The 25,546-nt window shown below is 42.5% G+C and overlaps 1 protein-coding gene across 2 annotated transcripts; it reads right to left on the reverse strand.

Moving 5' to 3' along the window:
- Positions 1–1,064: 1,064 nt before the first annotated feature.
- LOC124141788 lies at positions 1,065–25,546 on the reverse strand. 2 transcript variants are annotated; one of them, XM_048389459.1, is made up of 17 exons: positions 25,421–25,546; positions 23,614–23,945; positions 21,838–21,989; positions 21,072–21,324; positions 19,681–19,786; positions 14,259–14,355; positions 13,750–13,845; positions 13,348–13,398; positions 11,098–11,182; positions 10,495–10,554; positions 9,657–9,833; positions 6,444–6,582; positions 6,168–6,279; positions 4,454–4,526; positions 3,812–3,958; positions 3,420–3,559; positions 1,065–1,793 (listed from the first exon to the last, which is right to left on the reverse strand). In XM_048389459.1, the coding sequence occupies exons 1-17, from the start codon at positions 25,497–25,499 to the stop codon at positions 1,562–1,564; spliced, it is 2,331 nt and encodes a 776-aa protein (XP_048245416.1). In that variant the 5' UTR covers positions 25,500–25,546; the 3' UTR covers positions 1,065–1,561. The 2 variants fall into 2 exon arrangements, with proteins under 2 accessions (XP_048245416.1, XP_046365842.2); XM_046509886.2 differs by having other exon boundaries at positions 23,614–23,948.

Raw genomic sequence — 25,546 nt, forward strand, 5'->3', positions numbered from 1 at the left:
AAGAATTTAGCCGACGTCATATGCCCGCTTGCATGTTTACATGTGTAGGACATACACACTGCTGAATCACTGATATTCATTCAGTAACAGTTATGATCATATCTATACACACGCCTTTCTTAGTGTTGTTCAATAAAATCATTATGTACCCCTAGTGTTTGAAAACTGTGATGTTGACATATGATGGTAAGCTTTGTGTATATCAGTATGTATATATCGTCAAACGATTTTGTTTTCGAAATAGGCTTCCTCCCTTCCTTCCTTGCTAAAAGAGGCGTAAAACCATACTCACTCACTCATTAGTAAGTGGGTGTGTCAACTTTTATACTGTAGACGAACTGGTAAGATTGGTTGGTTGGTTGGTTGGTTGATTGTGTTACGCCGCACTCAGCAATAGTCCAGCTATATGACGGCGGTCTGTAAATAATCGAGTCTGGACCAGATAATCCTGTGATTGACATCATGAGCATCGATCCACGCAATTAGGATCGATGACATGCATCAACCAAGTCAGCAAACCTGACCACCCGATCCCGTTAGTCGCCTTTTACGACAAGCATAGTCGCCTTTTACGACAAGCATGGGTTGCTGAAGACCTAATCTAGGGGACTGACTCGCTCACTGACGTTGTTAAATAGAGTCGAAACACTCACTCACTCACTCACTGGCGTTGATAATAGGGAATTCACTCACTACACACTGAGGTTAATATATGATTCACTCATTAACTCTCTCACTCACCGGTGTTGTTAATAGAGAATTCACCCAATCGCTGGTGGTGTTAACGGTGGGAATTAAGAGAATCTTTCATTTTGTGCCACTTACATAGCTGACCAGGCAAATTTAATGTGCAAATTTAGTACGCGGGCTTGTCTTCCGTGAAGCAGAATGCCTTATAACTGTGGAATATCAATTGCCAAACGAACTTGGTCCTGTCAATACAACACAGTTGTTTGCGCATTGTCCAATTAAAAGACCATGTGGTGTATATGGCGTACCAATACTGCGTGGACACTGTTCACGTGCTCCTTCTCCTGTGACAATCAGTACGAGCGAGAGAAACATAGTGATATTTATTTATTAATTTAAACAAAGACTACAGCGACATGCAAAGTTCACAAAACACTACAAAGTGAAAAAAGGGCAGATCCAGGTTTCAGTAGAGGTAATCTGGGATCAACCATCAATTTTGGAGGAGTTTGGGGGGTGAGTTTTGGTTGGTGAGAGACACTGGGAACTATTCAAAACATACGTCCTCAAACAAATACCCCGTCATGTTTCTTGTCTCAAATTCTCTATGTCTTAAATGAATCGGGTGGACTAGCTCCATTTCGCGTCATCATCGTTGACGTGAATGTTGCTCATGACATCAACCACATGTTTGTCTGGCCAAGTCGCGATTATGTACAGACCGCCTTGACATAGTTTGAATATGGCCTACTGGAGCCTAAAATGACAAACAATCAGTACATAGTACAAAAACAAACATCGGGAGGAAGTATGTTTGACCAGTAGTGTAAACAACAGAATCACATTTATTCCAGCTTCAATCTTATGTTCATTATACAGCACGACATGCACCAGCTATGAAGCTAAGGATTGCTTGACCGCCTGGCCCGAGAGTACAGGTCAAAGGTGAGGAGACACCGTCCACGTTGAACCAGAACTGGACAGTTTCGCGGGCAGCTCCAGTGAGACTGATGGTGATGTCGTCTGCAACGTTGATGTCCGTCACTCTCTGCGGCGACATCGGCACCCATTTGTCCAACTCACCCTGGATCAGCACTTGTTTGCTGTAGGGAGAGAAAGTCAGATCAACAACAATACCTTAGTATATTCGGAACTGTTTGAGTGACAACCATTGTTTAACGTCAGGAATATTCCTCCGATGATATCACGGAGCTGTTTGAGTGACCCATGTAACATTCCTGACAGGATATCACGGAGCTGTTTGAGTGACTACTTTTGTGGGACGTCAACAATATTCCTGTTAGGATATCAAAGAGCTGTCTGAGTGATTCCTTTAGTCTAACGTCTGTAATATTCCTGATAAGATATCAAAGAGCTGTTTGAGTGATTCCTTTAGTTTAACGTCTGTAATATTCCTGATAAGATATCAAAGAGCTGTTTAAGTGATTCCTTTAGTTTAACGTCTGTAATATTCCTGATAAGATATCAAAGAGCTGTTTGAGTGATTCCTTTAGTTTAACGTCTGTAATATTCTTGATAAGATATCAAAGAGCTGTCTGAGTGATTCCTTTAGTTTAACGTCTGTAATATTCCTGATAAGATATCAAAGAGCTGTTTGAGTGATTCCTTTAGTCTAACGTCTGTAATATTCCTGATAAGATATCAAAGAGCTGTTTGAGTGATTCCTTTAGTCTAACGTCTGTAATATTCCTGATAAGATATCAAAGAGCTGTTTGAGTGATTCCTTTAGTCTAACGTCTGTAATATTCCTGATAAGATATCAAAGAGCTGTTTGAGTGATTCCTTTAGTCTAACGTCTGTAATATTCCTGATAAGATATCAAAGAGCTGTTTGAGTGATTCCTTTAGTCTAACGTCTGTAATATTCCTGATAAGATATCAAAGAGCTGTTTGAGTGATTCCTTTAGTCTAACGTCTGTAATATTCCTGATAAGATATCAAAGAGCTGTTTGAGTGATTTCTTTAGTCTAACGTCTGTTATATTCATGATAAGATATGACGGAGCTGTTTGAGTGATTCCTTTAGTCTAACGTCTGTAATATTCCTGATAAGATATCAAAGAGCTGTTTGAGTGATTCCTTTAGTCTAACGTCTGTAATATTCCTGATAAGATATCAAAGAGCTGTTTGAGTGATTCCTTTAGTCTAACGTCTGTAATATTCCTGATAAGATATCAAAGAGCTGTTTGAGTGATTCCTTTAGTCTAACGTCTGTAATATTCCTGATAAGATATGACGGAGCTGTTGGTGTGAGTAATGTTGTTTAATGTCAGCAATACGTATCCCTTCAGTGTTTTAACGGAGCTGTTTATGTGAGAAATGTTGTATAATGGCAGCAACATCCCTTCATGGTTTTCATGGAACAATTGAGGAATAGTCCTGCTTTGCTAACGGAAATGTTTGTGTGATCAATGTTGTTTAAAGATTTGTTACTCAGCTGTTTCACGAAACTACACTTTGTTATTTTATTTGTTTGTTGTTTAACGTCACATACATCATTATTCCAGCTATATGACGGCGGCCTGAAGGTAATAGTCTAGACCAGACAATCCAGTGACTGATATTATGATCAACGCTGTCGACGTACTATGCCACACAATGGACCGAACTGATCACCGACCGATTCTGCCGCCTATTACAAGCCTAAGCTGTTGGGTCTCTTATCTAATCCCATATCACCATGAGAACTAAACTGTAGTAACACACGTACCCATTAATCTTCAGTACCGGGGATACATAGAAGAGACAGAAGTCCTTAGCGGTGCAGCCACTCATAGTCAGAGGCTGGGGATCAGTCAGAGGCTGGATCTTACTGGGATCATTGGCCGGGAATACCATCGAGTAGGGAAACTGGAAATACAACAGTGACAATGTTCAACATAAAGGGGCACAACTGTTGACATACTGCAAAATCAAAAATAGCTGTAGTTCAAGTTGTTTCAAGACATTTTCACCAGGTAAACTATCAAGTCACAGATGATGACGACCCAACCTCTATTTCAGGGTGTTCTGAAGATAATTAAGGGAAACTCACCCGGAATCTCCACTGAGCTGAAACCTGAGAAACTTTTCTTCCATTATCAGATTTCTTTGAAGCCTTACCCCCTGGAATCCAGCCATGCATGGTGTCATGGTGTAGCTTCCCTGCAGATCAGCGGCAAGGATGATGCCGTACTTGTTCTTGTCCCCGAAATCTGAATACGTGGACCACACCTCCCCGTCTGGACCCACAAAGTCTGGCCAAGCCCACTGGGAAAACAAGCTTTGTGCATGAGATAATATGAAATGTATTTTTTACCATTTCCACAAGTTAAAATACATCTTAGTTGAAAGATTTCTACTTTAAGCGCATATTTTATCCCTCATCTCCCAGCCTTGCCGAGTCTGGGCTCACAATGTAAGACTCTCAATTTCAAAGATCTTACTGTTATGGTGGAAACATTAATTTCATATGCAGCGTCAACGCATTATGCACATTATGTTTTTGTCCCTACGTCATCAGTGTACTTTACTTCAACAATGTTTATTGCATTTTCTAATGTAATACCTGTGAAACTAAATGTATCTAGCAGTCTGGTAGTCTGACTGCATGGATGACCGCGAGCACGATGAACTGCTCGGTGGTAACGCCCAATGTTGTTTGCATGTGAACCGGAATGTCCGAGCACCTGTATTTATTGTGTTGGAGCCGGAGTCAGATTTCCGGTCTAAAGGGGTTTCAGTGTATATAGTATAAGGAGGTACCTTGCGTATCATGTTATCGATGGCCGTCGCTGGTCGTGATGGTTTTAAGATGAGGCCGTCAGCATTAACACATCTGTTGACAAAAGTTTGAAAAGAAGCCATGCATATGAGGACCGATAACTTTGATGATAAGCAATGCATATCAGGGCATATAACTTGGTTCATCTTGACAAAAACATGTCATTACAAATTTTGTTTTCATAGGAGCCGAAAATACCACCATGACTACCATCAACATAATTCATGAATATTATCAACATACTAAAGACAATTACTACATCCTTCACGATGATTGTCAACATAATTCATGAATGTTGTGAACATTACTTAATGCTCATAGTCAAACAATTAACGAGGATTGTCAACATACTTAAGGCTAATTGTAAAATTACCTCACGATAATTGTCAACATTATCGAGATGTGTCATATGTACTGTCATAATACTTAATGCTCATTGTCAAAATGATTTAGCGCATTGTCTTAACTTAACGTTTATTATCCACATACCCCAGGATGATTATCAACATATTTAATGTTCTTTGTCAATGTACTTCTTCGTGATTATCAACATACAGCATAAATATTGCCAACCTTAAAGAAATTTGCCAAACTACTTCATGTGGATTGTCAACATACTTAAAGCTTATTATCAACATGCTGCATAATGATTGTCAAGAAACCCCATGGTGATTGTCAATATACATAATGCTAATTGTCAACATACTTAACGCTTATTGTCAATACACTGCATAATGATTGTCAAGATACTCCGTGGTGATTGTCAACGTACAAAACGTGCATTATCAACACATTTCGTGATGAATGTCAACATGATTAATGCTTATTGTTAACAGACCCCCTAATGATTGTGAAGCTACTTCACGAGCTTGTCAACCTACTTCGTGGTGATTGTCAAACTACTTCGTGGTGATTGTCGACCTACTTCGTGGTTATTGTCAACCTACTTAGTGGTTATTGTCAACCTACTTCGTCATGATTTTCAACCAACTTCGTCATGATTGTCAACCTACTTCGTTGTGATTGTCAACCTACTTCGTGGTTATTGTCAACCTACTTAGTGGTGATTGTCAACCTACTTCGTCATGATTTTCAACCTACTTCGTGATGATTGTCAACCTACTTCGTGATGATTGTCAACCTACTTCGTGGTGATTGTCAACCTTCTTCGTGATGATTGTCAACCTACTTCGTGGTGATTGTCAACCTACTTCGTGGTGATTGTCAACCTACTTCGTGATGATTGTCAAACTACTTCGTGGTGATTGTCAACCTACTTCGTGGTGATTGTCAACCTACTTCGTGGTGATTGTCAACCTACTTCGTGATTATTGTCAACCTATTTCGTGATGATTGTCAACCTATTTCGGGATGATTGTCAACCTACTTCGTGGTGATTGTCAACCTACTTCGTGGTGATTGTCGACCTTCTTCGTGGTTATTGTCAACCTACTTCGTGATGATTGTCAACCTATTTCGTGATGATTGTCAACCTACTTCGTGGTGATTGTCAACCTACTTCGTGGTGATTGTCGACCTTCTTCGTGGTTATTGTCAACCTACTTCGTGGTGATTGTCAACCTACTTCGTGATTATTGTCAACCTATTTCGTGATGATTGTCAACCTATTCCGGGATGATTGTCAACCTACTTCTGGATGATTGTCCACCTACTTCGTGGTGATTGTCAACCTACTTCATGACGAGCGTCTTGTTCGTGCCCCCAATCATGTCACTGATTCCTACAGGACCCGTACTCAAGGTTGCCACCACAGCGATGAGGGACGTGCACGGCTCCGTTGCATGACCTAAGATACGTCAACCAAATACAATAAATAAATCGTTAATAATCAAGCACAGAATACATACATCTTTGATATAAGACATCCACTATGAAAATTCCAAAACCATGACACCATCCAATGACAGTTGCATAGCGAAGTAGAAATTATCGCCCAGTTCCTCTACATACCGTATCTACTTCCGGGTTGAACGCTGGTTGTCCAAAAGTTGTCCTTGAAAGGTGCAATCCCGAGGGCCCAGGCAAATATTGACGAGATCCCCAGCTTCCAGTTGGAGTTGCCCGGTATGTAGTCGCCACTAACGCGGGCCTGGAACACAGGTTACCGATAAATAAAGTGACAAAACCCTTTCCATATCCAATAGAAGTCAACAGTACGATTCCGACTATATCATGAGCATGTGTCTATGAATCACTATGAAATAGTGGTTCGCGAAAAGGTGAACGTATCCTGCCCAACCAGGGCCACCTGTCACAAACACATGCAAAGACAAGTCATTTGTTCACCTGAAAATGTACGGGAACATACGGTACAAGTCAAAATAGGGAATTGCATCGGACATCATTTTTGACGCAAATTCGTCAAATTTGGAAATGTCCTCCACATGTCTACCATAAAACTTATTGAAAGCTTTACTGAGGCCTTGAATGTTGCAATCTTGATAAAACAACTTTTGAGCAAGAGTCTTATGACGCTCTTTGAAATCTTGGTAGAAGGAGCATGCTCGATTGTACCTCAAAAGTTGGGAAATGTTAACACCAAAGGCTGCAGCTGCTGGAATATTGTCCGACATGAAGGGAAAGTTGACTATTGGAAAGTTGAAGTCATACCTCTTGTCATACATTCTTGTGGAGAGTTTTGTCACTCTGAATCTTTATTCACAGATCTAAATATGAAACTGATGAGGCGGTCTCACCGGTCTCCTTTATTTCTAGTTCAGGTGGGTAATTCAGTGGAAGGCATTTGGCTATTTGATTGTTATCGAATTTTATTACTTGCCCGTGAAGAGATCACCCGTTTAATAAACATACAGCTGTATTACACATTGTGTAATACCAAAACGCGTGCTTATGTACTCTCGGAACACGTTTCACGAACAAATATTGAAAGCTCTCAACATCCCTTGGCTTATTCAACGACATTGCGTGTGGAGATAATAGATCACTGAGAGGAGCTTATGCACACTGGATGACCCAGCAACCTTGTTGCTAGGTTGACGTCACATGGCATTGTTTCGCCGAAGGATCTTGCAACAAAATTCCACAAATTACGTCATCGGGTATTGTGACGTGATTGTAAACTTTGAGGTGCAAGGCCCCGTTCCACAAGGCGATCGTACGGTAGCGCGACGACAGTCGTTGGTCAAAGTTAAAGTATATGAGTTGCGATAACCTTAACGCTACGATAATTTTGTGGAACGGACGCCTGAATTCTAAAGGTGGACCCTTGGATGGTATTAAATTCATACGTTTCAACTTTTGACGTATTTGAAGTATTACTGTGTTAAACTCAGTTTGATTATGCCGTGGATCGTGTAGGTGTCAGCCTATTCACACTCAACAGTATAATTCTAAAAACGTTATAAATGGCCAGTAATAAATAAAATACTAAACTCGCTCCCGTGTAAAACCAATTTTATGAAACTCGTGAATAGTTATGGTATCTGACTCGCTTTCGCTCGTCAGATACCAGAAGTATTCACTCGTTTCATAAAATTGGAATTACACGGGAGCTCGTTTAGTATTCTATATATATCAGATCATCGATATGCCTGAAGCTTAAGTTAAACGTACTGGCAAAAATATCTTGTTTTGACTTTGACAATCTGAGAAGTTCCGATACATATGCATAAAGAATCAGATCAGAAGGGGAGCACATTTGGTGCCCATTGGGATGCGTCGTTCTTGCCACCAAATTTTACGTAGATGTTATCAATGAGGAAGTCCAGCATTCCACGTATTGTTTTCTCAGATGGTATTCTTTCATTGTTTAGTCATTGTCTTGAACCTCTTAATATAGATACGTAACTGTACCTGTAGCCACCACGTTTTGTAACAAAAGCCCCATGGATCAAAGAATGACGTTTTTCCTTAAGTTTGTCATGTGAGATAGCGGTGCACAAAGTTGAAAAGTTAAATGTTTCGACAGACTGGAACTTTTCTTTTCTGAGACTAAAAAAAGTCAAGGAAATCCTTTGAGTTTTTTGAGAATCCACATGGTATTAGTTCTACTTAGTCTCAAATATTTTCTTTGATGAATATAAAGAAAGTCCTTCCTTGATTGTAGTAGGGATTATTGTTTTAGTCTTTGAGACAAGGATTAGGTGGTACATTTGCTGGACCAAGTAATATATCTCTCTTTGTACGGATGTCCATGGAGCTTAGGAATCCAGTACAAAAGAGGAATGGACGTCTTCAAGTTTCAGAGTCAAAAGTTGATAGTTCTGATGCATCGTTTCTTCCTCAGTTGAGATACTGGCCTTATATGTGGCATTATTTGATATGTCACTTATACTAAGTTTTATGATCAAACAATTTATGTAGGGATGCTTACACGTAATGGCTATGTTATTTGAGGCCTTGTCAGTGGGAACAACTACAAACTTTTCATGTGGGGCCGCCAGACTTTGGATGTCAGCTGGCTGGGACAGAATTGGTGTATTCCAATTCCGTTTCCTCTTTTTAAGTTTGTGCATTCTACAAATGACAACATCACGCACTGACTTAACCAACTCAGCCAAGTCAGTGAGCCTGACAACCCGATCCCGTTAGTCGCCTCTTCCGACAAGTATAGTCGCCTTTTACGGCAAGCATGGGTTGCTGAAGACCTATTCTACCCCGGATCTTCACGGGTGGAAAACAATGATATAAAGGAGAAAGTAGGATTATGTGGCCTTAAGGGTAAGTTAAATCACGAACGCCAATACTGGTCGTTATGACGGGTTACGTAAAAAGTGCAACTTCGGAATAGAACCGGAACCGAATATTGCATGTAAACATGCATCGATGCTTAGAATAATTACAAGTATGACAATTACACTACCCGATTCCCATTTAGTTCATGTAAGGCCAACTCAAATTGTTTATTTGTTGATTTTATTATTCTGTTCAAAGTAAGGATCTGGTGGGCGAATGTTATTAGTTCAGGTGACAACAAATTCCTCGTGAACAGACAGGGCTCAAACTTAATTTTGGATTCTCTATGCATAATTTTCCCAGCAATGTAACGCAGCGATTTATTGCCGTTAATGTCGGTTTAGAGGTAAGAACCCGGATTCGGTTTTCCACATGGGTACAATGTGCGAAGCCAATTTTTGTGTTTCTCCGCCGTGAAACAGGTGGCAATATTGCTAATGAGTGTAAAACCATGTTCTCTGACTGTACCTGTGTGACGACTGGTATCTCTAGCGACTGCATCATGTGACGCGGCAGCGCCATACAGTACTGCACCGTCAGGCCATTCTTTGCGGCGCCATTCCCCATCTGTTGCAGCCATTGTCGGGCCAGGTCGATATCACTCCACAGTTTATGAACTTGTTCAAATTCAATATTGAGGAAATCCTAGAACACACATATATTTTACATGGTGTTGTAGTAATGGGTTAAGTTTCATACATCTGACAAACAAACACATTACATTTTTTGCCCGATGTTTTCAAAGCAAACTGTTTTTTGTACATATGAACTTGTTCCATCATATGAGAGATGCAACTTGCCATTCGTCACCACTCGCCCCTTTCCGTAACCTGCAAGAAGACTCGTCCCCCTATCGATGAATGTTATGTGCGAAAACACGACAAACCAATCAAAATGCGCGTACGATTTCAAGTTCTTCGTCAAAGAGTCCCTCAGAAATAGTTTTTGATTTTACATATGTCTTGCATCTAAAAATATGCCCAAGACACAGTTAAATGTGTTCAATCATACAGTACAATTCCGCATGTTCCGATGTGCTTTAATTTGCATCTGAAATATATATAATACATGGGGAAATATATGTGACCCATTATGTAACCAGTTGATAATTGTTTTAGGTATGCCCGTTTGCGCTAAGACGGAACCCGGTCGCAAAAATGGCCACGAGAGAGGCACGAGTCTTTATTCGGCTTGTCCCGGAATAACACGAGTTGGTCACGAATGGCAACTTGCATTAAGTTCTCGTCACATTATTTCTGTTGCTTAATTTGCCGTGAAGAGTATGTGAGTAAATGAGAGGTCCTACCTGTTCATAGACTAATAAACCCCATTTCCTTGAATCCGCGAGCAAATCAGTCCAAAATCTCTGAAATGTAATGCAATACAGTAATGTCTGTAGTTAGAATACATGGTAATGCGTTTTATGTTTACACAATATTTCGCAAAAAACTCTATGGACATCTACGTGGTCGTATTTCTTGTTTTTTTAAATTCAACTACCAGATTGCTACTGCTACTTATGAATGAAAAACAAACCGGTTTAACAACGGCAATATACCGAAAAATAATTAATTGTTTAGGTTTTTGTTTGAATAAAGATGTTAATACGTATTATTCCCCACTTCTTACGAACAGCGGTGATAACATCTCGTGTGGGTTTTTTTCATTTCACTTAATTGTAAAACAGAATGGGCCCAGAAAATAATTGTCAAAGTCATTTTTTTCTAATTTCAGTTCTGTTTTTGTAGCACTGTCTTGTAAAGCTACAAAAACACATATAGACCTTACCCACATGGACGCGTTCTGAATTCCTAGCCATAGAAGTAATGAGGGTTACTTTTCCCCCAATACTTGCGGCGTGAAACAACATATACACGCTCATTATTAAAGACACCAGTAAAGCTAGTACCTCTTCCAAGGGCAATGACTTTTCACCATCGATCAGGAAGTCGTACTTCCCTCCATTAGCCTTTGCATATGTCGTGTTGCTGGACCTATGTAAAATCCAAGGAATCAGTTTGTATTATGTAAGGTGAAATGGGGTTTAACGTCGCGTTCAAATTTATTGGACTTCTATAGCGACGTGCATGCACGTGAGTATGTGGCAGCAGATCGAGTGCTGCCAACATTGTTTTATCCCCTTTAATGTCGAGCGCCAGGCAGGGTAACAACAAGTACCATCTTTTAACGTCTTTGGAATGATCCGGCCAGGTATCGAACCACCAACCTTCCGAGCTCCGGGCAGACGCTCTATCTACTACACCATGTCTTCATTCAAGAACATGTTTACATGTATGAACACAAAAAACACTTCAAAATGTGTTAAGTTCCAGTAGCATTTTCATCATGTATTAAACCCCGTTGGGATTTCGGAGAAGAATTGGCCACCGGTACCCGACGCTTGTAAGAGCCGAGGATCACGTGACTACAATGTGTGATACGGCAAATAGTGTGACATTGTGCTCCGACTGAGTGGATCGTGGTTCACGTTATTAAGCATTGGTTCCAAAGTCCACACTCGATTATTGACATGACACCGTGACGTATGTTGCTCATAACGGCGTAAAACAACATGCATCCTTGTGTTCATAGAATATGTGTCGATATTATCTTTAACTGACTTTCTAATCGTGCGTGTTATCTTACAGAGTCCTCATAATCTGTTCGAGATCCAGATCGAGGCCGAGGCCGCAAGATCACGGTCAAGGTCGTGTAAATATACCTTCCATTATTTGGAAATTGGCGAGTGATAATCTATGTATTCCTTACTTCGAAGTGGATAGCCTAGTTGTCTTTATATGGGGATACAGGTGGCCCAGTCATCTAAGGCTCCCACTTCTCGTGTAGCCTATGATCGTGGGTTCGGATCCCGGTTCGCACCGATTATGTTTGTAAATTTGTCAGTCACCATGACCTGCATCATTTTTTGCTTTCCTCCCACATTAAACTGACATGTTACAATACAACTGGAATACTGTTCAAAACGGCGTTAAACCCAACTCACACACCCCCTCACTCTCTCACTCACGCATATTACTATTTATATATATATCACTACATCATCCCGCCTCCAAAACTTATGCCTTACGGTTTACAGGCTTGGAAGAAAAAAACTGAATGTGAATGACTTCCAAAGATTAGAAGATTAGATTGCAATAGGTACATCGGATGCCACCGAGTGATTGATAATATCGTTTGGAAAGAAAACGTCGTGACGTCAATCCACGGCATGATACTGGCTCGCCACATACAAGATATCTTACACCAGCGGGGGCGGTCGTGTAGCCAAGCGGTTAAAGCGTTCGCTCGTCACGCCGAAGACCCGGGTTCGATTCCCGACATGAGTACAATGTGTGAAGCCCATTTCTGGTGTACCCCGCCGTGATATTGCTGGAATATATTGCTAAAAGCGGCGTAAAGCCAAAACTCTCTCACTCGCTCTTACACCAGAGGGAAGATATGACTTGGCTGATTCCAGTCATACTGGGGTTGCAAGAAAAGTACGTATCTGTACAGATCCAGATAGTATTAAGAGACAGAAATTGATATGAATCTAGGATTTGAACACGGATCCTGGCAAGGCAAAGGGAAGCAAATCTGCACGACCTTTTGCTGGTTTACCCTTGCTCCTAGTGTAGATATTGGAACTGGAATAACTGTGAGGTTATAAATCTGTACTGTTCAAAACAAACCTCCAATGGTAGTGACTAAGGCGCGAAACAATATCTCGACGGTTGTTTTCATGCGGACAGTCCGTAGATAGTTCAACAGTTTACAAAATTTACCATTAAAAGTATTATGAAGGAAAGCGTATCAGTCTACATCTAACAAGGAACGTGAAGGTTTGGCTGTGTCAAGGCAATCGGGCCAAACATCCCCGCTGTGTAACAGTACTGTGTTCCGCTGTTCTGTCAGTCTCTCTATGCATCAGAGGGCATGGGTGACCCTGTCATCTAAGGCGCCACAATTCGCTGAGTTGCGTCCCTTGAAACCTATGATCGTGGGTTCGAATCCTGGATCGCCGGTGAAGTTTCTTGTCAGCACAATAATCGTGATAAAGTTGCAATGCTGTTCAAAACGGCTTTAAACTCAACTCAACCCTGTGGTGTAACAGTACTATATACATGATGCTGTTCTGTCAAACATAATCCCAGCTTACCAGAACATGCTGTGAGCAATGACAGGAAGCTCCGTCTTGTTGTACAGCCACCTTGTGTCACGTGAGGAAGGGGTATAAGATTAGTAACATAGTTATACAAAGTTCTAACATCAACCATTATGTATATACCAACAAAGGTCATAAAACTGGTTTATAATAAATAAATAATAGAATCTACGTATCACGTTATGTAATATGTATTATGAGCACCTTGTGTCACTAGAGGAAGGGGTATTACATTAGTAACAAAGTTATACAAAGTTCTAACATCAGCCATTATGTATTTGCTGACAAGGTCAATCAATGGGTTGACAATGAACAATGATAAATTTGATGATATACGTATCACGTTATTTTATGTATTATGAACAACAGAACTATATGAAAATTCAAACATCTTACTGCATTCCATTAGGAAAAACGCTTGGTTGAGCTGACCACGTGACAACTCCATGGTTACTGTCAATGTAGTACCACCACTCGTCATACTGAATGTACCTAGCAACACAATAACATGCTTAGCAACACAACATGTACTTTTTCATGACGTTTCAATAGTTTCTTTCATATCATTAGTTTCTCGGCCAGCATTTAAAAACGACATATTCTTTTCGCCAACCGACACCAATATTATATTGATCATGAATTCATGAATTTGCCAGGCCTTAGGTTTGTGTCTTAAGTTTACAGTCAGATTACCAGGCCATTCAGTTACTTGCAGACAGAAAATGCAATGGACAATTACTGATGATCATGCATGTGCGAGGAATAAATGTTTATGATTGTGAGAGCCTGACCACCCGATCCCGTTAGTCGCTCCTTACGATAAGCATGGGTTACTGGAGACCTATTCTTACCCTGATCTTCACGGGTCCAACATGTTTATGAATATCACAAATGAGAGTACAAACCTGACGGGTATCCCAAGCTGTTTAATTGAACTCGTGACATCCAGTACCGTATCCTGGTAGTTCTTCCCCTTCTCCGGCACGTTGTAGTAGTATGCACCTTCACAAACAAAACTTCTCGTAGTAATTCTATAGGAGATGAATTGTCTGTGCTTAAAAACAAAGGAGGATGTCGGACAAGTTCACTGTTAGGCACTACAAATGTCATTTGTAGTTTTTGTTAACTTTGTAATAATATCATAAAAGCTATCAAAATAATAATATTAGCTACCCACATTTACTTTCTTACCCTTCAAAGTGTTTGTTCTGGGGTATGTTTTATGCCCAAACAGCATAAAATGGCTACGATGGGTGAATGAAAAGTTCTGAGCCTAGCCATGATGGGCACCGTTGATGGAGTTGGTTGCTAATTCTTTTAAGCAGAATCCCCTGCGAGTTTTACACACTTCTGCCAACGATGCTGGAGTGCCTGGACCCCACTGGAGTACACACTTCTGCCAACGATGCTGGAGTGCCTGGACTCCACTGGAGTACACACTCCTGCCAACGATGCTGGAGTGCCTGAACCCCACTGGAGTACACACTTCTGCCAACGATGCTGGAGTGCCTGGACCCCACTGGAGTACACACTTCTGCCAACGATGCTGGAGTGCCTGGACCCCACTGGAGTACACACTTCTGCCAACGATGCTGGAGTTCCTGGACCCCACTGGAGTACACACTTCTGCCAACGATGCTGGAGTGCCTGGACCCCACTCGAGTACACACTTCTGCCAACGATGCTGGAGTGCCTGGACTCCACTGGAGTACACACTTCTGCCAACGATGCTGGGGTGCCTGGACTCCACTGGAGTACACACTTCTGCCAACGATGCTGGAGTGCCTGGACCCCACTGGAGTACACACTTCTGCCAACGATGCTGGAGTGCCTGGACCCCACTGGAGTACACACTTCTGCCAACGATGCTGGAGTTCCTGGACCCCACTGGAGTACACACTTCTGCCAACGATGCTGGAGTGCCTGGACCCCACTGGAGTACACACTCCTGCCAACGATGCTGGAGTGCCTGGACCCCACTGGAGTACACACTTCTGCCAACGATGCTGGAGTTCCTGGACCCCACTGGAGTACACACTTCTGCCAACGATGCTGGAGTGCCTGGACCCCACTCGAGTACACACTTCTGCCAACGATGCTGGAGTGCCTGGACTCCACTGGAGTACACACTTCTGCCAACGATGCTGGGGTGCCTGGACTCCACTGGAGTACACACTTCTGCCAACGATGCTGGAGTGCCTGGACCCCACTGGAGTACACACTTCTGCCAACGATGCTGGAGTGCCTGGACCCCACTGGAGTACACACTTCTGCCAACGATGCTGGAGTTCCTGGACCCCACTGGAGTACACACTTCTGCCAACGATGCTGGAGTTCCTGGACCCCACTGGAGTACACACTCCTGCCAACGATGCTGGAGTGCCTGGACCCCACTGGAGTACACACTTCTGCCAACGATGCTGGAGTGCCTGGACCCCACTGGAGTACACACTTCTGACAACGATGCTGGAGTGCCTGGACCCCACTGGAGTACACACTTCTGCCAACGATGCTGGAGTTCCTGGACCCCACTCGAGTACACACTTCTGCCAACGATGCTGGAGTGCCTGGACCCCACTCGAGTACACACTTCTGCCAACGATGCTGGAGTGCCTGGACTCCACTGGAGTACACACTTCTGCCAACGATGCTGGGGTGCCTGGACTCCACTGGAGTACACACTTCTGCCAACGATGCTGGAGTGCCTGGACCCCACTGGAGTACACTTCTGCCAACGATGCTGGAGTGCCTGGACCCCACTCGAGTACACACTTCTGCCAACGATGCTGGAGTTCCTGGACCCCACTGGAGTACACACTTCTGCCAACGATGCTGGAGTGCCTGGACCCCACTCGAGTACACACTTCTGCCAACGATGCTGGAGTGCCTGGACTCCACTGGAGTACACACTTCTGCCAACGATGCTGGGGTGCCTGGACTCCACTGGAGTACACACTTCTGCCAACGATGCTGGAGTGCCTGGACTCCACTGGAGTACACACTTCTGCCAACGATGCTGGAGTGCCTGGACCCCACTGGAGTACACACTCCTGCCAACGATGCTGGAGTGCCTGGACCCCACTGGAGTACACACTTCTGCCAACGATGCTGGAGTGCCTGGACCCCACTGGAGTACACACTTCTGCCAACGATGCTGGAGTGCCTGGACCCCACTGGAGTACACACTCCTGCCAACGATGCTGGAGTCTCTGGGCCCCACTGGAGTACACACTCCTGCCAACGATGCTGGAGTGCCTGGACCCCACTGGAGTACACACTTCTGCCAACGATGCTGGAGTGCCTGGACCCCACTGGAGTACACACTTCTGCCAACGATGCTGGAGTGCCTGGACCCCACTGGAGTACACACTCCTGCCAACGATGCTGGAGTGCCTGGGCCCCACTGGAGTACACGCTCCTGCCAACGATGCTGGAGTGCCTGAACCCCACTGGAGTACACACTTCTGCCAACGATGCTGGAGTGCCTGGACCCCACTAGAGTACACACTTCTGCCAACGATGCTGGAGTGCCTGGACTCCACTGGAGTACACACTTCTGCCAACGATGCTGGAGTGCCTGGACCCCACTGGAGTACACACTTCTGCCAACGATGCTGGAGTGCCTGGACCCCACTGGAGTACACACTTCTGCCAACGATGCTGGAGTGCCTGAACCCCCCTGGAGTACACACTTCTGCCAACGATGCTGGAGTGCCTGGACCCCACTGGAGTACACACTTCTGCCAACGATGCTGGAGTGCCTGGACCCCACTGGAGTACACAACTTCTTCCTGGCGGTGTACAATGTCCTCCACAGCAGAAATAACGTCATCATCATGTGTATGATGCTGATGACAGTTCTTTCCTAAAGGCTGTGAAGAGGTGGAAATCTGACGGTGACAAATTTTAGTGAATTGGGTTCAAATCTAAAGCCATTGTGATTTGTGGACAGGTGCATAGTCCTGATGAAACAACACGCCTCTTGTGGGTTTTCCAAAACGTTTAGCCTTGATATTCTCACAAAGTAAATCGGTTTGTTGTGATCTCCATTGAAAATGTGGCAGGTTGTAATCATTACGATGCACACTTGTGTATTGTGTATTGTTTGCGATTTGTGTGGCTATTATTGTGTGTACATGTTCCATATTTTGATTCCTCTCTGCTGCTTTTTATTAGTAGGCCTGAAAGTAACATTGTTGCAATTTTCTTCGGCGAAACCAGATAATTTTAAAGAAAGAAACTACTGTTGCCATATTATTCGGCGAGACCAGAAAACTACAAAGTATGAAATTCTTATAACTAAACGTCAGCTCTGATTGGTTCATTAAGAGCTGATTAAACTTTCGTGCGCAATCTCGGAGGTTCACAGTTTAACTGGGGCGCTTTAAAATCGTTCACATGCGGTCGAACCCTTTTAAACTGACGTTCATTTCATATATACTAGTATATCCCAAGCATGTGTTGAAACGAACAAAGTCTAGTTCTCATTCATATGAACATTTCATAACAACTTCTGAAGGTTCATTACTTAAATTATGTAGAGCCTGTGGGCCCAAAAAGGGTCCTTATCATACCTATTCCTTTTATTGAATGAATGTTGGTGCAATATGCCATTTTAACTGTGGTAGATCCGGGTTAGAATAGGTCTTCAGCAACCCATGCTTGCCGTAAAAGGCGACTATGCTTGTCGTAAGTGGCGACTAACGGGATCGGGTTGTCAGGCTCGCCGACTTGGTTGATGCATGTCATCGTATCCCAATTGCGTGGATCGATGCTCATGATGTCAATCACTGGATTTTCTGGTCCAGACTCGATTATTTACAGACCGCCGTCATATAGCTGGAATATTATATAGCTGAGTGCGGCCTCTAACAATAAACAAACAAAACAAACAAACATTTTAACTGTGGAAATCAAAATATTAATTTAACATACCAACGTCCAGGTCACCACCAAATCCTCTGTTTAGTCGGATCTGACAAGCACGGGACACTTAGACATATTTCCACCAGAATACCCAGGGAATAAAACTGGACGGTAATGGTGTCCTAAAGGTTCTCCACAGCTGCTAAGACGTCATCGTTCGAGTCGAAAGTGTTCCGGCTAGAGCCTTCTTCATGTGTGGGAACAGGTGGAAGTATGATGGAGCCAGATCAGGAGAATAAGGTGGGTGCTGAAGAAGTTCAATGCCACACTCATGTAGCCATGTCAATGTTTTGTGCACTAGTGTGTTGTCCTGATGGAAGAGCACACCTATTCTAAGCTTTCCACGTCATTCAGCCTTACTTTTATCCCTAAATTGCCTCAAAGGTACAGCATAATAGGCTCCGTTTATTGTCTGGCCTTTTGGAAGATGATTCACCGTGATGACACCCTCGGCATCCCAGAACACGGAGGCCATAACGCTTAGAGCGGAAAGACATTCCGTCACAGTTGTGACGTCAAATGCTTCCACTGTTGTTATTGTTGTTTAAACTCAGGTTTCGTCCATAGTCACAAAACGGTGCAAGAATCTTTCTGGATCAGTTAGATTATCACGAGACTTGTTGTGCCTGGTGCTATTTTTATCAGATGTCAGAAGCTGGATCACAACGAGCTGATACTTTCTTCATTGCCAAAGTTTCTGTGATAATGAATTCCACTCTCTCCTGGAAAATATAGGTCGGTTGCAGGTCGGTCGATTCCACATCGTTGATTCTCTGGATCTTTTCTGGTGTTGCTGACGTGACAGGCCTTCCAGGACAGGGGTCGTATTCATGGCTCTCCATGACACACTAAAACTCTGCTGCCCAGCTCTTTATGCTGACATAGAAAAGCTGATCCTTCCCTAGTGTAATCATATCTTCACGGGTGGCTTTCACTGTTGAGCCCTTTTCCTGTATGAACTTGATGACTGCACGTTCCTTTAGCCATTTTCCAAAGGTCACAGCCAGGTTACTGACTTGTCACAGCGAAACTAATTGCTTCTCAGATTCACGTTTCTGTTGATATACCTTTGTGACATCACGTAATGTCCACAACAAAATATTTCACTATTACGCCATTCCTTCTGTGTGAGGCTCAGAACTTATCAGTCAACCCTCGTAACATGATTTTACCTTTTAACCCGTAAAGGTGTGACGCTAGCTATGAGGTCACCCAGGTAACACATAATAAGTTTTTGAGTGATGGTGCTTGGAATATGTCGAATCATTTGCAACGCCATAATGTGTTCGTCCCATTCCACATTAGGCCTCCATTTCAGTACTCTACTATTTGTGATTTGACCTGAGACATGTGTGTATGTAAATAATTTAAGGTGAAAATTCAAAGTAAATTTATTCTCACCATCGTCGGTCCAGTACCCCAAGTAGTTGATTATGAAGTCAGATTTGACATACTGGTCCGTGCGTCCGTGCCATTTTTGTAAAATTTGACCCCAGCTAACGAAAGCCTGCAAGTAAATTATCATACTTCAAACGATATAAAATGAAAAAAACACCTCCTTAAAAGTACAATAATATTTTGCAAATCCATTAATATATTCGTAATATTGTGAGGGAATGTCGGTTTTATCAGATTATAAACATGGAAATGTATTTACTTAATTTAGAAAAAATAATTAATGCGATTTTTTCATGATATACTGCTTTTGCATTGGACGAGAGGTCGCTCACGTGACAGCGCAAGAAGGTTACACTTTGACGTTCATATGTTTTACACGAACCTGTATTCTTTTAATTGACACTAAAAAAATGACGGACAACTTACACATGATAAAGCTCTGGGAATTACTTGGCACGAATAATCAATTTAATAAGCGTTGTTTCTTATCAAAAAAAATTAATCTAGAACTCAGGTTTTTGCATCCATTAAAACAGTGCCATGTGTTTGACTGCGCGCCCTTGATCGAATATCATGGCTACGACCCATCATAGTGAACAAAATGAAGAAATAGACATCCAAACTATCGACTTGACTCGTGCCCAGTCTGGCAGTGAGGGTGTCAGTGCAAATAAGAAGAAGTCGATATATACTACTCAACTTTTGACAGGGATTATCATATATGTCATTCTATACAAACTTACACTTGACATATGGAAATCAGATTTGTGTATCATGGAAAGATACAAATATCCCTATCAAAAGTGGAGTGGCATATTAAATTTGACAACATGAAAGACATCGTTGAACTAAGATACCACGTCCCATCAGGCGAGGTTACTGGCCTTGTGACGTAATGTATTCATGAGCACATTCCAGGCAAACTTGCAACATTAAGGTACCGATTGTGACCGAGTAGAGTTTCTTCGACGATAGAATTTGAGAATGTCATAAAATAATAAGGACGTTACCAGTCTTGTGTGTTATGGGATAATAATAGAAGATATTTACCATCCCAAAACACACTCGACACACACACACTCGACACACACACACTCGGCACACACACACACACACACACACACACACACACACACACACACACACACACACACACACACACACACACACACACACACACACACCTTGGAATTCCTTGGAAAACCGATAATGCCAAATAATGTTGCTGAGCACAGAAGCTATATAGGGTTATATTCTGTTCCGTCAAATGATCGAGACTGGCTATTCTTTGAAGCTGACGTTTTACATTTTCACTTTGTGAGTTTATTGGTTAACGTACGTTCATACTCCAATGAACTCACACAAGTGAAAGTCACATTCTGAAGTAGGTGTACCTTGTTAATGCCTTGGTTGCCACAGAAGAGAATAAAACTGTTTTCTACATCTACAGGGACATTCTCCACTCCCCCCATCGTCCCCCAGTAGACGTTGTCACCGCCGGTGCTTGCGTCCTGGCGCCATATTGATGACGACATAAACTGACTTGCAGGGGAGACAATCAGCGTATTTGCTGTCTTCACTCGATCAAATAGTGCAAGCGGGCCGCCTCTAACTCCGTCGACGATATTAAATGATGACGGCCCCCATCTAAAAGTTAAATGTGGAAAAATGGAAATAAGAGATAGTGTACCATGAATTTAGAAAATACTCGATTCTGATTGGCAAATCAAAGGTTTCAAATCACAATTGGAACAGCTGATTTGACGGTCGCATCAAAGAGGAAGCGAATATTTTTAGAAGATAACATGTCTCAGTTATTGTTGGTAGGCATTTTGAAATATGATATGTATATTTATAGAATACAAAATTGCGTTGCGGTTACCAGAATATTCAAAATATGTGTTGAAAAGAGTTTTTAGGTACTTTTGGGGACACCAGAGATAATCGTCAAATTATATAGAAATATGTGAAGTTTTAGACTTTACACCAATGAGATAATGAAATGTCTTCTCTGATGAATGGGCATTGTTCCACTTTCAAGGTTAACTATGTATGGTGATTTAAAATAAAAGTGACCTGCATAAATATTCGGAACATGCTCACATGAGGACTTTCTTGCTATATCTTTTCAGCACTTACACAAAAATATCCGATACTTACTGTCCAATCCGTAGTTCATCATGTCCAAACATCAATCCACTATAACAAAGGTAGCCCAAAGGAAGGGTTGACGCTTGTATTTCGAATCCGGGAAAACCAGATATGGTGTAGTTGCCGTTGGTGGCGGTGTTGTTTGCTCCATTGATGTAACGCTGTTGTGGTTGATGAAGACTATGTTTTACTAACACAGACATGGGGACAAATGGTTAGTGTATGTATGTTGTTTAACGCCGCAATCAGCAATATTCCAGCTGTATCGGCCTGTACATATAGAAATCTGTATCAGGCAATCGGGTGCCTGAAAGCCTGCGCAACGACACACAAAGTCACAGAGCCTGGCCACCCGATCCATTTCACTCTTACGGCAAGCACTGAACCCGGAGCCTTAAGCGTGATGAGAAAACGTTGTAACCTGTAGCCTAATAACGTCCCGATAACTGGTCATATGCAGGGTTATTCTGTACCTGGATAGAGTGAAGCCCGATTAAACCGGACAGAACAAGACAAATGGCGGAATACCAACAACTGGCGTCAAAGGTAACTACAAGAGGTCATTGACATTTGCAAAAGAACAGAACTGTGTTCTGTGGTGGTGGTGCTGCTGCTGCTGGTGGTGGCGGTGGTGCAGGACAAATGGCGAAATACCAACATTTGGCGTCAAATGAAACTTAGAGTGGTCATTGAAATTAGGAGATACCAGATATCTGCCGTGTGCTTGTGACTCACAGATTCATCTGTCGCATTACCGAGTTGGCTTCCATTTCTCCATTGCTAATTACCATATGTCTTGTTGCTAGTTACCAATCAGTCCCCCCCCCCCCCCCCCCCCCCCCCCCCTGCCTTCTCTTTGTTCCTTGTTTATTACCAATGAGTGCTAATCTAACTCCTTGGGTTCCAGTGCTCATTGTAACTTCTGGCTTTAATTGTCTATTGCTATCACCTATCAGCGCTAATTAACTGTTGGCTTCCCTTGTTAATTTTCAACCTTTGTTATCTTATCAACTTGGCGCTTTTCACAGACAGAGAGACAGGTTTATCTGCATCGAAGGCCAAGTGACCTGATCATAATTTGAGTTACCCCATGAAGATATACAGATTCTTTTTTACATGTACACATGTACGCGCTCTGCATCCTAGCATTCATTCACTTGATGAAGGAGTAAGCATATACTCAGAAACGTTGTTTCCTCATAATAAAGAAGTTGACAACCATATCTTCTTGCTCCTACATGAACATAAAAAAATATCTATGTAATAGTGACGAACCAAACATAACCGTCGTGTTTGTGTTGTCAGAACACCACAAATATGGTTTCCTGCGTTTCATGTGGATTTTGTGAAATCGCAATTTTCTGCTATTACATGTGCATATAATCCATGAATAGTTCAAAAGTCAGTCGTCTGAGTTTGTCAGCGTTCTTAATCCAAAAATACACAACACTTAAGCTTCAAGATTCACAGCAGCGCAGCGAGAGCGAACCGTCGGTGTGACGCAGATGGGGGCTTCGAAATGCCATATTTTCAAACCTCTGGCCGTACAAGACAGACCAATCGTAGATGTCATCCGGCGGGTTACGCTTTCCATAGGAAGACGGGTACTTTCTTGCATGAATACCAATGGATCTCATACAAGATACTGAGTGTCCTGCCACCGACGGCTATGATGTACTGATAACTTTCAGAGACAGTACCGTGATTCCTGTGTCAGTTTAGATGTGTTTTCAACGTCCTGAGCATCAGGAGTACGTTTTAGTCTCTTAAGCTATATGTTATTACCTGTTTGAACAGCATGAACGGCATAGGGGGATTGTTGTAGGTGAAGATGCTTTTATCCGGTGTGTACTGTACAAAGCTGGCCTCGATCTGACTGGACCCTGCCTGGTACAGGAAGCTGTTGGACTGCCATTGCCCAATAAAGTCCACACCACTGGACTGGGAGTTCTTGACCAGCTTCAGCGACCCATCAGCTGTGGTGAAGACTTTGCCGTCTGATCTGAAGAAGACGGGAGCGCTCTTCAGCCACACGTCTCCCTGGACAACGACGTTGTAGGTGCCGTCGCTGTTGACGTTCACGGCAAAGTCCTGCGTTGCCTCTGTGCATTGTGTGACTGCTGAAATGAAATTCAGTTCGTTCATACATGTTATGCATCCTTGTCTAAAGTAACAATTCTTGTGGAATTTTTTTTCTTTTTGTCACTTATTTAAGGGGATAACAATTTAGACATATGTTTTTGGTAATATAGAGACTAAATATTTTTCTCTCGGTATTTCGAAAACTGTCCCTTATGTCTCCCCTAGTTCACCTGCGGACATACTCAGGTATATAAAGAATTAGGGTATTGTCCAGGTGTAGGGATTAAACAGTATTTGATACAAAAAATAATATTTTTGATGTAATTATTCATAAATCAAATAGGTTACGTTTGTGCGATGTATGGCTTGTATTTGCATTTGTACTTGTACTTTGACTTGATGTCCGTGATAGAATATCCCCGCTTCGACCTATCCTGGCCCGTGAAGATCCGGGTTAGAATTGGTCTGCAACTACCCATGATTGTCGTAAGAGGCGACTAACGCCTTGGTAATATAGAGACTAAATATTTTTCTCTCGGTATTTCGAAAACTGTCCCTTATGTCTCCCCTAGTTCACCTGCGGACATACTCAGGTATATAAAGAATTAGGGTATTGTCCAGGTGTAGGGATTAAACAGTATTTGATACAAAAAATAATATTTTTGATGTAATTATTCATAAATCAAATAGGTTACGTTTGTGCGATGTATGGCTTGTATTTGCATTTGTACTTGTACTTTGACTTGATGTCCGTGATAGAATATCCCCGCTTCGACCTATCCTGGCCCGTGAAGATCCGGGTTAGAATTGGTCTGCAACTACCCATGATTGTCGTAAGAGGCGACTAACGGGATCGGGTGGTCAAGCCCTCTGACTTGATTGAGACATGTCATCGTATCCCAATTGTGCTGATCGATGCTCATGCTGTCAATCACTGAATTGTTTGGTCCAGACTCGGCTTTTTACAGACCGCAGTCATGTAGCTGGAATATTGCTGAGTACATTAAAGAACAAACCAATCAACAAATGACCCATTCTACTGAATCATTCTTATTGAATGCCCAGTGAAACCAACTCAGGGAGCTGTGAATCGACCGATTCATGCCATATAAGAATAGTGTGTCTTTATTCAGATACACACTGTATTAAGAGATAATTAAAAATGAAAGAACGGGCCCATGGTCACACTTTCGCAGGGACTTTCCTGAAATTTAGCCTAGAGAACAACCAAGGGAGATTACTCTAAATGTCAGGACCAATGTGGTCACACAATCTGTGAAAGTTGCATCGAGGTACCAAGATTGCATATACGTATTACTACAAGTCATGATTTAAATTCCACAAATTGTCTTGTGAGGAAATCATTTAATAAACAATCATTATAGGTCCCGTTCAACAAAGCTATCTTAGCGCTGTGACGATCTAACTCCCATACCCTAACACAGCCTCACGACAGTCGTAGCACTAAGATCGCTTTGTGGAGCGGGGCCCTGAACAAGCAAGCACTTACTGACACAGAGGCACAAACACAGGATTCCATGCACCCGGTCCTTGGTAAACATAGTCTTTCGCTGTTGATTCACCAACATCCGCGATGCCCAATGGCCGTTGGATGTTATGCACACAAGGTCGTGCA

This window comes from Haliotis rufescens, unplaced genomic scaffold (assembly GCF_023055435.1).
Source record: "Haliotis rufescens isolate VD_foot unplaced genomic scaffold, xgHalRufe1.0.p SCAF_8, whole genome shotgun sequence".
In the NCBI taxonomy this organism is placed as follows: Eukaryota; Metazoa; Mollusca; class Gastropoda; order Lepetellida; family Haliotidae; genus Haliotis; species Haliotis rufescens.